A 14,638-nucleotide genomic window follows, 5' to 3' on the forward strand; every position below is an offset into this window, starting at 1 on the left:
AATAGACTGGATTATACACATAGATATGATTATACAGGCTATGGATCAGACTGACCCATTTACCGGCTTCTGCTGTTTAGAGACGCTGCGGCTAACAACGTCAGCATCATAGTTTAGATAAACTCTATAGGTAAGGGTTAAAGTCATCTTAGTAATTTGTTGTTTTCCTCTCTACATCTGGATAATATTACATATAAAGACAGGGACCTACGTTACTGTCGCTGAAGTTACTGTAATTACATTGTATGTACTGTAATTACAATGTACATTAGACTGTGTGTAGCCTCTGATGTAAACAGTGGTGTAGTCTACATTATACGCAGGTATAGCCTAGCTTAGCAAGACTGTATTCCCGTTATAAGGGATATACGGGAATACGGTCTAGCCCTCCTCCATTGACACATTTTGACAGGTTTTCAAGCTCCGAACAGATCAGACCGAACCAATCAGAGCACCAGAGGCGGGAGTTAACGATGCGTCATCTTCAGGGCCGAGTTGGCGACCGCAACAGAGCGAGGTTTCTCTCGTGCGCTTTCCTCTGTTTTGCACGGGCTGAATTTGTCCTTAAAACCTCAACAAGAAGCAGCTCTTAAAGCTTTTCTTTTTAAAAACAGATGTATTTTTAATCCCAGCAGGCTGTACGATAGAATGCATAATGCTGCCCTCCACTGTTGAAAGGGAGAGCTTAGATTTTCCTCAGGACCCCTGTACGGCGAAAGAAGCTGTTAAAACTACGAAACATCATGGCGGAAAGGCAATTGTTAGGTCGCTTAGTGATTGCGTCACACATGTGTTACGTTGATTGGCTCTCTCCAATTCAAGCTGTGATCGGTAGTCCCGCCTCTGGGCTAGATTTGGTTCAATGGAGCAGTTCCAGACTGACTTTATGTGTATTTTTAATACACAATATAAAGGCTGTCTGGTCCCCAGGCAAATGCAGGTATACGCCGTATACCCACAAGAAAATTTTGCAAATTTCCGTATACCCACTTAAAAATGCGCAAAGATACATCTATCATGGGTGTAAACACGCAGGTATACACCTTATTCTCACTAGAAAAGGTCCCGAATTTCCATATAATCACTTAAAAATGCGCAAACATATGTATCAGTATATTTTTTGACATAGCGTTCACTTTCCCGTTCATAAATTTGTCTTCCCTGTGTTAGGAAGCGGTGAAGCTGTGTGGGACGGGGGAAGGTGTCTGGCTGAGAACAGGACTCACTTCAAAGGCGGACAGCGGTCCGGATCCGGACCCAGACACAGTCTATATTGGTGTAAATTTGACAGGTCGCTTCTATTTTACCGGTGCAGCTTTCCAGTGTTTATCATTGGTCTATCAGCTCAGAAACGCACAGACCAATTATGTACGAGTTCAGGCATCCCACGTGACACTACTCAGCCAATGAAGACTCTGCATTGCGTCGCAGCTCTGCCTTCAAAAAGCAGTTGAGAGATGAGCAACAGAGAGGACAGTAGTGATGGAAGTTCGGCTCTTTTCAGAGAGCTTTTGGCACGGCTTCCAAAGAAAAGTCGGTTCTTTCGGCTCCCAAACGGCTCCTAATTTATTATTGTTTGTAGCCTCATATTTAGCCTAACCGGGCAAATATGAATCACTTGTGTTTTGACAAACTCTTTTTCATTCAGTGTTTTTATGAGAAGCCTTATAATTGACTCATTTTGTGCATTTGCTCTGTTACAAAAACAGGCATTCTTACTTTTGTTTAATATTTCAACACAACTTTTTTGCACAAAAAACAAATTAACAAAACTCTGCACATGAACCCACAGAACCAGAACAGAAACAGAACCAAACTTGGTATTCAAACAGTATAAATGTCCTCAGAGCAGGCTGACATTCAGAAAAATCAGAAGCCCGAGCTTGGATGGGCTGATACCATTTCTTCTTTCAGTGAATATCTGCCGTGTTTTTGAGAAGATTCCCTCAGATGGAAGAAGTTGTCTCTCCTCCATCATCTTCACCAGGTGGGGCAGACTGAGGCCTTGGCCTGCCTCCAGCTCAGTGGGTCATCTGCTGGTTGGATGAGGGGTTCTTTAAGATATGATCTCACCTCCATTACCACATCAGCTGTAGGATTTCTCCTGAATCATCTCCTGTAGCTTATCCATCAAAGAGACTCCACACAGCAGAAGTTTGAGGTTCCTCCTCCACTTGGTCCCCTAATGGTGGAGGTGTCAGGCTGCTGCTGCGGCTGCTGCTCTTATTCTCTGAAGTGTCTCATCAACAGCTCTGTTGTCACTGAAGGCAAGCTTCTTTAATCTAGGATCCAGTAACATGTTTTCTGCGAGGACAGTGTTAAACTCCATACTCCATTAAATACGTTAGGAGTCGGCTCTTCAGATTCACTACAAAGCATCGGCTCTTAGAGTCGTATCTTTTGTACATTACACATCTCTAGAGGACAGATTGTGGTGACATGCTGACCGTGCTTGGCTCAGCATACAGCTGTAAGGCAGCTTTCTCAACTATGAACATAATCAAAACTAAATATCATTCCAGACTCACCAATGAGCTACTCTAAATGTGTCTGAGAACGACCCTGACACCATTCAGGCCATGATTCAAAACACTGGCAGGACAAGCAGGAGCTCAGTTCTCCCATTAAGCAGCAGAGATATAAGGGGAGTGATAGAAGCCAAGAAAACAATGTGAAAGGGTTCAAATGTTTACATTTATGAGATTTAGGTATTGTTAAATATGTTAATAAGTTGGTTCAGGTTGTTCAGCCACGTTTTTATAAGTTCTACACTTTATTTTAAGATATACAGTTATTTAAAAAGTTATTTATTAATAAATGTCAAAATGTTTTGGAACCGTACTGAATTTATTTGATGGTCAGTTTTGATTTGAATTTTCGCTCAATACCCCTGGCTTAGAAGAAGAGGGACATGAGTCAACAACCTCTAATGATCCAACAGCAGTCAGTGGAGAAAAAATAAGAAAAAGAAAGCAAATACAAATGAAACTATTTCAGTGTTTTAATAAGCCTGTTGCTTGTCCTGTGAATACTGCCGCTTTAGGAAACACTACAGCTGGAGCTAAGGTTAACCTTTAGGAAACCCAATGGCAGGAAGAGGAGCTTTCTATAAGTATCTAATTGGTAGTTTGAAATAAAGGAGCCGCTGCTGCTGCTGTGTGCATGCATGCGTGCGTGTGTGAGTGCACATATATGTGAACCTGACTGGGCTTTGTTTTATGAGGCTGGAGAAAAAAATAGACTACACCACTGGATGTAAACATGTTCTAACAATGTGTTTTAAAATTTTTCTGTAAATCTCTGGTTACGTTTCCTGAACTTGGTGTTAACACTGATGCAAAGTCAGGTTTGTCAGCATCATAATGTCATTAATTATTAGCTGTACAGTAATGAAGTTTCCTGTAGGTCACATCTGATCAATCATGACAGATCAATAACGCTATTAAAGTCTTTTAGCTGCTGCTGTCGCATTGTTCATTTATGATTAGCAGACAGAAATGAATGTTAGTTACTGATGAATGTTAATCTCTCAGTTCAATGAATGAAACTCAGTTCAGTTCTGTGAGTTAACATTTCTGTTCTTTGATTCAGACTGTGGATTGTTACCAGCTTGTGTTCATTTCACTGAGAAAAACTTATGTTGAAGTGATTCTCTTTCAGAAACAGTAACGTTATTGAGGTCTGATCACCATGACATGATCATCCCACTGAACCACAGAGGTGAGTGGTACTTGTAGTTATGTAATGTAAAACATGCTACATTATGATACATTAGGATGAAAAAGAATAACTTCATTGTCTAAGGCAGTAAAATGTTTTTTGGCCTCAACCAAGAAAACAAACATTTCCATGCAATTGAAATATATGACAAAATGTCACACTTTCTATTGTGATACATTCATATCCTGCTGTGTACAGTCTTATATTTAATCTAATGTGGACAGAGCAACAGAGAGCATGAACATTCAGCTGTGGTTGTCTGAAGAATCTTCTCTCCTTCTTCATCCCTGTGAGGAAGACTGATGTCCTCAATTATTCCAGTAATAACAATAATGCTGCACTGCAGGTTCAGCTCCCTTTCTTCATGCCTTGTCTTGTGACTGTTAAATATTTACACTACGGCCCAACCGATATAGATTTTTTGAGGTCGATCCCCATATTTGTCAGAAAAAAATCTCAATAACTGATTAATCGGCCGATTAACTTAAAAAAATATAGTGAATAAGAACTTCTTTTTTGGTCTCTTAATGCTTACAACAACAAAGATGTGAATTACAGGCAGATTATTTTTATGTTTTACAGTACTTTTTGATTTAGTATTTGTTTAACTTTACAACAGGGACCAGGGGGGTATTCCACGAAGCTGGCTTAGGTCTAAGCCTGGCTTATTTCGGTCAGCTTCGCTAACTTTAGTGAGAGTTTTGTTCCACCAACAAGGCTTAGGGCTAGCCTGCCTTGGTAACCATGGTAACTCAGCAAGAGCGACAAGCCTGGTCCGGGGCAGGCTAACAGTCAAGCTTACTTTAGCCCCATGTCAGAGAAGGTTCTGACGAGCTTCAGAAAGACGCCTGTGAACCGCATGTTACACATTAAAATCATCTTGATCTGTAATCAATGATGTTCTTGTTCGGTGACATACATTGAGACCTTTTTTAAATAACGCTGGAATAACCGTGAATCAAACTATATCATATTACACTACACATTTTGTCACAGTGTGCAACTGTGGATCAGTGGTTAGAGTGTAGTTAAGTAGATTAAATGTGGTTTTACTTTTCATTGCGTTCGAATCCACCAGCGGTAAATACTTGGAAATATCTGATTTTCTTTCTTCTTTCACCCTCAAAGTGCAGTCAACACGTAACAGGAATAGGCACAGATTGTCTTAAAATAAGCAGGACACAACAGCCACAGTTTTCCATAAAGAATACCTTCCTTTTACCAGCGGTCCAATCTGATCATGATGATAATCCAAAGGTGACGCCAAATGATGAGATAACCATTTTGTGTACAAGCTCATTTGTGTCTTCTCCCTTATTGAAATGTAGGGCACAGTAGCACTATCATCTCTAATAAAAATGACATCTCCTCTATAGGCCTACATGTTTTTTTCTGCTTTTTTATTCAAAGTTTGAGTGTTTGATGAAACATCTCCACATGAAGTTGCCCCTTTTTTCCAAAGTATTCCTACTTTGGTATTAGGTGTTACCTATGTTGCTGCTTTATTCATCTATGGTGGATATATATTTGTCAAATCAAGAACATGAATTAGGCCTACCAGAGTAAAAAGTGAAAACCACCAACACATTACACAAAACCAAGCTATGTTGTAGCCTCTTTCTCTCATATATATATATATATGTATATATGCATATATATGTTTATACACACATAAAAAAATGTCTTCAATGGGTTTTGAAAAGCTTTATTTCATCAAGATTGATCTCCTCTGGGCCACAGTAGTGTGACAAACTTCAGGTTGAGGAAAAAAAAGTCATCAACCACTGCAGTTGTGGGTTATCCCTAATCAGTGTCAAAAACTTGCCCTCTGAAAATTAAATTTTCAGACGTGTGCGTGTGTACGCTCAGACTAAGTGCTTCATTAAAAAGAAAATAAACACTTACGCATTTAAACGGTCGGCAATGCTTTGCCAGGCAGCGTCTCGAGCTTTATTTATCGCAACCGTGTTGCCTTTTCTTGTGATAATCTCCCTGTAGTCCTCGTACAACTCCGTGAGAAGTTTCTGCTCCGCCGAAGAGAAAGTCTCTGCTCTGTTTTTAGACATGTCATCATTTCGACGATTGACACGCTTTTTATCTCCCCCGGACGCGCGCTCAGCCGCAGCTTGGATCAGCCTGGCTTGTCTCTGAAAAACAGCTGAGCCTCTGTCAGAGTGTAGCTCCGCTGAGAGCTCCCACATATCATATGAAGATATTCACCGAACCAGAAAGACACGGAGACTGTAACTTTTTACTTGCAAGGGTAACAGCACAGTGTAACAAGACACATTAGTGCGAGCTACAAAGACTGCTCCCATACGAAGTTTATTTTATACACAAGCAGAAACGAAAACATAGCATAAGATAAGAAATAGCTCGAGTTACACAAGGGGGTGTGCTAAGCTGTAAGAGTGGAAATATACTGACTAGAAGAGCAAGATGTGTGTGTGTGGGTATGTAATGAAAATTATTATATAAAGACACTATATACAATCAGTTAATGCCCTCGGGCTTGATATGATAAATGTATTTACAAATTCAACTCTAACATTCCCTCCTGTTTCTCATGATCAAGAAGTGTGAAGCTCAGTTAACATCTTGTAAAAACATTTTCTGCTGTCACATCATTAAACTACACTTCAACATCATCATTCTCATCATTAGAGTCACATTGTGGTTCTTCCATTTCAAGTGCAGCATAAGCAATAATAGAAGTAGTTATCATTTTAGAAATCATGGATCTCAAACATGGTAAAATGCAGGTAGCAAAAATGCAAAATAGTAACAAAATGCATATACTTATAACTACAAATCTTTTAATAGTCTGAAAAATACCACCAGATGTAAACCAAGAGGTAAAATCCCAGCCTGGAAAAATACCTTTGTCTTGGTTTCTTAAAATGTCTATTTTAATCTCATCCAATTTCTGTCTGATTAAAGTGTAATTGCCTTTGTGATCAGGGATGTATGTACAACAATGGTCATTAACAACTTCACAAACTCCTCCTTGTGCTGCTAAAAGAAGGTCTAAAGCTATTCTGTTTTGGAGTGTCATTTGCTTGATAGCCTTAAGTTCGGGATCGTTTTCTAGCTGATCAGTTATGTCAATTGGTGCGTTAGTGAGATTATTAAGAGAAAACCAAAGTTTATTTACACTTGCGGATAATCTTGATGTACCATATGAAGGAACTAAAGACATAAGAAAACGTTTTGGTTTACTGAAAGCAGGTTGTTGTTCTTCTTTAGTTTCACGGCTTTGGATTCGGTGTGTGTGTATATATGTCCTGTTCTCCAATTGTTGGTCAGTAATGACAATTACAGCAGGTTGCAAATGAACTAAGGTACAAGTACCGCACCAATCAAATGGCAAATACCAATAAAGAAGTCCTCCACATTGCCACATCATTTCGGGTGGAGTGGAGATTTTTGGTCCGAGATTAAAGGTTGTTATGTTTCTTCCAGTCCTATATTTATCTTCAGAAAACCACCAAGATGTGTTAAATCCTGCAACAAAGGGAACTGATGATAAGATAGCAGACGAGTTACTGGAAAGTGATATTATATGGATGCAATTAGGTGTTCCTGGTAAGTGATGCCTGTACATATCGCCACAGGTGCGTTGGAGACACAATGGGAAAGGAATGTTAGTTCGTAATGGTGCAATTCCTACACCTAATGTGGTGTTCGTAGCCTGTGAAAAATTAGTGGGATCCAGCCATTTTTCCTCATGAATAGTACAATTTGGAAACCAGTATGACATGTTACCAGTGAAATTTTTTAGCATTCTGAGTGTACTTTCACCAAATATACACATTGTTTCTGATTTATTAAGTCCTATAGGAGTGAAAATGGTCTGATGTGTAGCATGATGAGGTAATTGTGAGCACACGTAGCAATTGGTGACATTATTCTGTCGTGCTGTAAAATTCATAGCTTTATACCAGAAGTTCTGTTCCCAAGTCGCTGCCATGGAGTGTTCATGGGTCCTTTTAGTCCTGTGAGTTCCTGTAGAGGAGAGAGAGAGGAAGAGGAGCCACAGGAGTGACAAAGTCACCCCTGCGACTAGCAGAAGTCGCCAGAGAGCCATTCTAAAGTTGGGCGCGGATTAGTTGGGTTCTTCACCGGATTGAGACGTCAGCACCCTATTGTGCTACTGACCCCTTTGTATCGGACTTCCACCGCTACCCCGTCGGTTGATCTGGCTCGGCTTCCAGTCGTATCAGCTTACAGTGCGATTGGTGGATCCACGAGGGCCGTTCAGCAATTTTTATTGCCGTGGGTGTCGTCAGCAGTATTTGATACGGCCCTTCCCACCGAGGCGACTTCCAATTCTTTCTCCTCAGGACTCTGATCAGGACCCAGTCTCCAGGCTGGAGCTTCTGTGTAGACAAAGGAGAAGAACACTCTGGCAGATTATTGGAACTCTGAACTTCTCTCGTTTTTAACATATGCATCATCCAATCTGCTAAAGTTACTTCTCTCTCACTATGATTCAGTGGATTATTGTTTTGTGGAAGTGGGAAAGGTCTCCCATGCACTATCTCAAAAGGTGTTATTGTTGTGTCTCCTGTAGGCGTAATTCTCATCCACAATTTAACCAAGGATAAACAATCTGGCCAAGGCCTCTTGGTTTCTTCCATAGTTTTGGCTAGCCTGTTCTTTATTGTCTGATTCGTACGTTCTACAAGGCCGGCGGATTGTGGATGATATGCGCAGTGATTTTTTAGTGAAAAACCCAATGCCTGTGAGCAATGTGTCATGATTGCATTTACAGAATGTGTACCATTATCTGATCTAATTATGGCGGGAATACCATACGTTGGAAAGTAATGGTTGCAGAGAGCTTTTGCTACAGTTATGGCTGTGTTATCTTTGGTTGGGTATATTTCAACCCATTTTGAAAACACATCTACAACCACTAAACAATACTTTAGTCCTTTTGATGCTGTTAGCTCAATAAAGTCCATATGAATTGTGTGGAAGGGGTGTTGTGCTGGAGGAAACTGCCCTCTCTTTGGTCTCATATTCCCTTGCGGATTGTTCTTACAACAAATTAAACAATTCCTACAGTATTCCTTGGCAAAGACAGAAAAGTTCACAGCGAAAAACTGTCTCTGTACCATGTATACCATCCCTCCTGTTGAGACATGGGTGAGACCATGGCTCACGAGGGCGGCTGTGGGGAACAGAGAACGCGGAAGAACGGGCTTATTATGAATATGATAAAGGCCATTTTGCAAAACAGCTCCACGTCTGAGCCAAGAAGCTTGTTCAGCCGTGGGAGCAGTGTTTTGTGCGTCCGCCAAGATGTTTAGGTCTACTGAGAGGAAAAGGTCATTCCCAGAACATTGCGTGCCAAATGAAGCTTGTTTTGCAGCAACATCTGCAAGGTTATTACCCCGTGTTATGGCGGAGTCGTCCTTTTGGTGAGACTTACATTTACACAGCGCTAATTTAGCAGGACACTGAATTGCTAAGAGAAGATTTTTCAACAGAGAGGCATGTGTAAGAGGTTTCCCACCAGAGGTTTTCATGCCCCTGTTATTCCAAATTCGAGCGAAATGGTGGACAGAAGAATACACATATTGACTGTCTGTGTAAATGTTAAGTGATTTCCCTTCAAACATCTTACAAGCGTTAATGACTGCTAGAAGTTCAGCCGTCTGTGCAGAATACGTGTGTGGCAGGCGTTCTGCTTTTAGGACTGTAGTTACTGTTGTTATTGCATAACCTACACAATTATTTCCTCGAATGTCTCTAGAAGCAGAACCATCCACAAAAATATCAGTAAAACCAGATTGTGGGAGATCAAAAATGTCAGGTCGTGGCTTTGTTTCTTCATTTGTCGTAGTCACACAGCAGTGTGGATCTCCATCGCCTTCAGTGGGCAAAAGCGTACTTGGATTTAAGGAGCTACATCTGTGCACAGTTATATGTGGCTGTGACAACAATGTAGAAGTATAGGCAATGTGACGGGCATGAGTCAGAAACGGAAGATTTGCATGCAGCAGGACTGCAGCCACAGAGTGTGGAACATGGACGGAAAGTGGGTGACATAAAATAATATCTGCAGAGGCAGAAATCGCAAGAGCAGCTGCTGCACAACTTTGTACACACTGTGGGAGACCTGCTGCGATATTATCTAAGCGTTTAGAATAATATGCTACAGGCTTAGGTGTATCACCATGTTTTTGTGTAAGAATAGAAGTCATGTGCCCATTTTTGCAGTTAACAAACAGGTCAAACGGTTTGTTGTAGTCAGGTAGAGCCAAAACAACATCAGTTTGCAGGGCTAATTTCAGATTTTTAAAAGCTTCCTCAGCCTGTACAGTCCAAATAATCTCATCTGTTAACGACACGTTCTTGCCATATATTAAATCTTGCAGTGGCTGTGAGAACACTGCGTAATCTGGAACCCAGGATCTGCAAAAATTACAAAGTCCTAAAAATGACATCATTTGTTGTTTTGTTCGCGGCTTTGGAGCATTTTGGATTGCAGTTTTTCTGTCAGTGAGTAAAGCTTTCCCATGTTTTGAAAGATTATGGCCCAAATACACCACCTGCGGAGCCCACAACTGAAGTTTGTTTAATGAAACCTTATGACCTGTTTCATGTAAGTGTCGTAACACTGCCATCGTTGTCTGTTTACAGTGTTCCTGCGTGTCTGCAGCCACAAGAATATCATCAACATACAACAGAATTTGGCTGTGTTCTGGAATTTGAAATGTTGACATGGAGCACCTGAGAGCCTGAGTGTATATGTGGGGGCTTTCTGTAAAGCCTTGTAGTAATCGTGTATAGGTGTACTGTGTACCTTCAAATGTAAATCCGAACCAGTGTTGCGAGTTTAAATGTAGTGGTACAGAGAAAAAAGCATTACTTAAATCTATAACTGAAAACCACTTTTTATCTGAAGTTACTTCATTTAATAATGTATTTGGGTTTGGAACATCAGGTGTAGTTTTCTGTACAGCATCATTCACCGCTCTCAAGTCTTGAACCATCCTCCATTTTCCTGTATGTGCTTTTTGAACAGGGAAAATGGGTGTATTGCAAACATGCTTTTTTGTTTTCACAATAATCCCTGATTTTTCCATGTCTGCAATAACAGGTCTTATACCTTCTATCGCTGCTTGTTTCAGCGGATATTGAGGAATTTGTGGTCGATAAGAGGTGGCTGCTTTTACTTCAACAGGTGGAAAATCTCTTATCAGTCCAACATCTGTAGGGCTGTTAGACCAGAGATCTTCGGGCAGATTTTTTAATTCTGGGTAATCCTCTAAAGACAGACAAATTAAGGATCAGGTTTCTTTTTCATCCAAATGTGTGGATGGTGTGGTTTTCACACGCCACCCAAGAGGTTGTCTCATGAACCCATAACGTTGACCTTTTTGCCAGTCAAAATTTGGAATGGGTTCATAGGTGTCGGCTTGTGCTTTCCGCAACAAACCCTCAAGTTGATGCCACTCCATTGTTGGAGCTTTGGACAGAGAGACATGTGGAGTATGGGGAATTTGTCCCCTAAAGAATTTCAGTAGTTCGGGTGAAAGCAGAACAGAAGCTACCCCATTTCCTCTTTTATCTAGATAAACGTGTTGAAGGGTGATTATTTGAGGGGTGGTTTGTGCGGAGAACCATTTGTCAAAACTATGATCGGGTCCTGGTGTTGTTTTGTATCTAATGGTGACATGTAGCCCATCAGGACCACGCATTTGTGTCTGTGCAGGCGGATGTGCATTTTGGATTTTTTTTAATAGTGTTTGTGCTGGTTGTCCTTCAGCATGCTTAGAAATGTCATAAGTCCAATAATAATGTAGGTTTTTTTTGCCCTGCATTATATTGAGTCCGCTAGAGACGACAGCTGAAGTCATTCCTTTTTTTGTAGGAATAACACAAATTTTTAATGCTGTCATTACATCTCTGCCCAATAGATTAACTGGGCAATTGCGATCCACCAGAATTGCTGAGGTGGTATACACTCCCGTTTGTTTATCCCGTATTTTGACCGGGTTAGAGAGTGGATGATGACCTAATTTGACCATTCGCTGTTTTGACTAGGATTGTGTTAGCTGAGAATTTTACTCCAGGAGGTGGTTCTTTTAAAACTGTTCTACAGGCTCCTGTGTCACACAAACAGTCAAATTCTTGGCCATTTATAAATAATTTTCTATAGGGCAAATCTTCATTTACAGCTAATGCTTGTAGTGCTGCGAAAACATCTACGTCTGGGGTGTCTGTGGCGGTCTGCATCATAGTTTGATTTTTATTTTCTACATGATGGGGTTGGCTTAGGGAGGTGTTAACCCCCTCCTCCAAGGAGCTTGTAAGTAGTTGTCAATTTTGTGTGCTATTTGGATTATATACACGCTTTCCTGTATGGCAATTGCGTGCAAAGTGGCCTGTTTTGCCACATAGATAGCATACATCATCTGAGGTGGCGGGTCTACCTCCTCTACCCCTGCCTCTACCACGGAACTTTCCTCTGCCTCTGAAACCTCCTCTGCCTCTGTACGCTCCAGAGTAGAGTACTGTGGAGGTTGGCGTTTCATCAGAAAAATACGCAGCCGCGGGTTTAGTTGGTTTTTTCTGAATGACAGCAGTGGCATGTACTGCCCAATTTACAGCTTCTTCAACTGCGCCTGTATTTTGTCCAACCCAGTGTTTCTCTACAAAATTCTTCACTGAAGGTTGGAGCCCAGAGATAAATGCCCTTTTTAGCTGTTGTTGATAGGGTCCAGTTCTATCATTAGAAGGGTCCATGCCACAGTGAGCCTTGTAAACCTTTTCCAATCTATGTCTATAGTCAACAGGCTCTTCTCCTTCCTTTTGTTTACAGTGCGCTATTTGTGTAAAATCGGCTTTTCGCATGAATTCTGTTTTTATTCTGTCCATTAGCGCATCAAATGCAGTTTTTAAGTCTCCACTATCATGTTTCAAAGGATCATGGTTAGTACCATATCCTGTGAAGTTCCCTTCAACACGACAGAACTTAGAGCCCAAATAGGTTCTAACCAGTTGATGGCATTCAGGACCGTTTAAATGGTGGCTTTTTCTTAGACCTTCTAAGGACTCTACTGCACCTGCAGGATCTTCCTCTGGTTTTGGTATTCCTGCTAGTGCTCGGTCAATGTCTCTGCCTGTCCATGGTCTGTAAACTAAAATAGTCTCGTGGGTGTCCTGAACACCTTCAACAACTGTACCAAAACGTGGATTTGCTACCTCCACCATAGGACACAACTCTCCGTCACTTTTTGGGGTTCTGTCTTCAAAGTCATCATCTGTGCCATTGCCATAATCAGCTGGTTTATATGGGGCCAAGTTTGGGTATAGTTCAGGTTTTTTGTCAGGTTCTTCCCTAATCTGGCTTCTAAGTTCATAAGTTTTTGTCAAACCACGTCTTTGTTTGAGGAAATCGTCTCTTTTTTCTGCAGAGGTCTTTTTCTTTGGTTTAACGACTTTTGGTTCCTCTGGCGGTGTCGGCGCGCCGGAGAGCCCTCCCTGCGCGCTAGGGAGCCCCCCCCGCGCGTCCCCACCACCAGTGGTTTGTTGCCTTGAATGAACCTGTGTCTCCTCATCTGGATTAACCAGTGCTAGAACCTTTTTCTGTTTCTTTTCATTTTTATCTTTCCTTTTTTCTGCTCTGAGTCTGCTCTGTTCTAGCCATTTATCTGAGAGTCTGTATTCATCCTTTCTGCGCTTCTTCTTTTTATCATTTTTTGTCTGGAGGATTTCAGTTTTTAGTTTAGTTTGGAGTTCTAGGATTTCTCTCTCATCTAGTTTGCCCGAGAAATTATGTTTTTTCCTCCATCTTTTTTGACTCACTTCTCCTGATCCTTCAGCATATTTTTCCATAAACTTCTCATCGCCTTCTAATACACTGTGTTTTTGTCCCATAGCTACTTGTTGTCGAGTTCTCTGGCATGAGACAACGGGAGGACACTAACACATCCTTCTACTGCAGATAAGCTGCAGCGGTGTTAGTTTTTATGAGTCCAGCTCGCCCTTAATCCCTTTGTCACCAGTACGTCGTCAACAACAAGGAAAATAATAAATCAGAAATTCAGCAAGGTACCCTAGACCTTATAATGTGCTTGAATTTCTCAATCACTCTTCACATTCACACCGTGTACACCTTGCCGACGGAATCTCTTTCGTCATGTCGGCGGAATCTATTTTATCATGCCTTACGGCGGAATCTTCACACTCACACCTGTGTACACCTTGCCGGCGGAATCTATTTTATCATGCTAGCGGAATCTCTTTCTCACCCGTGGTTCTGATCGGTGTCACTTCCTGGATCGGATCCTTGGATTCACACCCAGCGCCGAGGGACCGCTTTTCCTTTCACCGACCTGGCCACGAATTCACGTCCCAGGATTTTCAGATCTCGCTGCTTGGCGACGATCGCTGTCGACAGACTTCGGTGTCGGCTCTCCTCGACGTCGGGAAGGAATCCTCGGATCCGGCTCGAAGGACCAAGTTATATGTCAGAGTGTAGCTCCGCTGAGAGCTCCCACATATCATATGAAGATATTCACCGAACCAGAAAGACACGGAGACTGTAACTTTTTACTTGCAAGGGTAACAGCACAGTGTAACAAGACACATTAGTGCGAGCTACAAAGACTGCTCCCATACGAAGTTTATTTTATACACAAGCAGAAACGAAAACATAGCATAAGATAAGAAATAGCTCGAGTTACACAAGGGGGTGTGCTAAGCTGTAAGAGTGGAAATATACTGACTAGAAGAGCAAGATGTGTGTGTGTGGGTATGTAATGAAAATTATTATATAAAGACACTATATACAATCAGTTAATGCCCTCGGGCTTGATTATGATAAATGTATTTACAAATTCAACTCTAACAGCCTCGTTCGTGGAACTACTTGCAGCTGAGATTAAAGTTGCCGCTTATT

The 14,638-nt window shown here is 41.3% G+C and overlaps 1 protein-coding gene and 1 long non-coding RNA gene across 2 annotated transcripts; one reads left to right on the forward strand and one right to left on the reverse strand.

Annotated features, from left to right (window-relative positions):
• Positions 1-22: 22 nt before the first annotated feature.
• Positions 23-5,093, forward strand: LOC127533678 (uncharacterized). Its single transcript, XR_007941436.1, has 2 exons — positions 23-130; positions 1,171-5,093. It is a non-coding gene; the product is annotated as an uncharacterized LOC127533678 (long non-coding RNA).
• Positions 5,094-5,966: 873 nt separating this feature from the next.
• On the reverse strand, positions 5,967-14,223 carry LOC127533651 (uncharacterized). Its single transcript, XM_051947317.1, has 2 exons — positions 13,989-14,223; positions 5,967-8,099 (listed from the first exon to the last, which is right to left on the reverse strand). The coding sequence occupies exon 2, from the start codon at positions 7,805-7,807 to the stop codon at positions 6,353-6,355; it is 1,455 nt and encodes a 484-aa protein (XP_051803277.1). The 5' UTR covers positions 7,808-8,099; positions 13,989-14,223; the 3' UTR covers positions 5,967-6,352.
• Positions 14,224-14,638: the final 415 nt, after the last annotated feature.

This window comes from Acanthochromis polyacanthus, chromosome 4 (assembly GCF_021347895.1).
Source record: "Acanthochromis polyacanthus isolate Apoly-LR-REF ecotype Palm Island chromosome 4, KAUST_Apoly_ChrSc, whole genome shotgun sequence".
NCBI classification, from domain to species: domain Eukaryota; kingdom Metazoa; phylum Chordata; class Actinopteri; family Pomacentridae; genus Acanthochromis; species Acanthochromis polyacanthus.

Coding starts and splice junctions, on each gene's coding strand:
- LOC127533651 (XM_051947317.1), bottom strand. CDS start 7,807: ATGGCTCTCTGGCGACTTCTGCTAGTCGCAGGGGTGACTTTGTCACTC.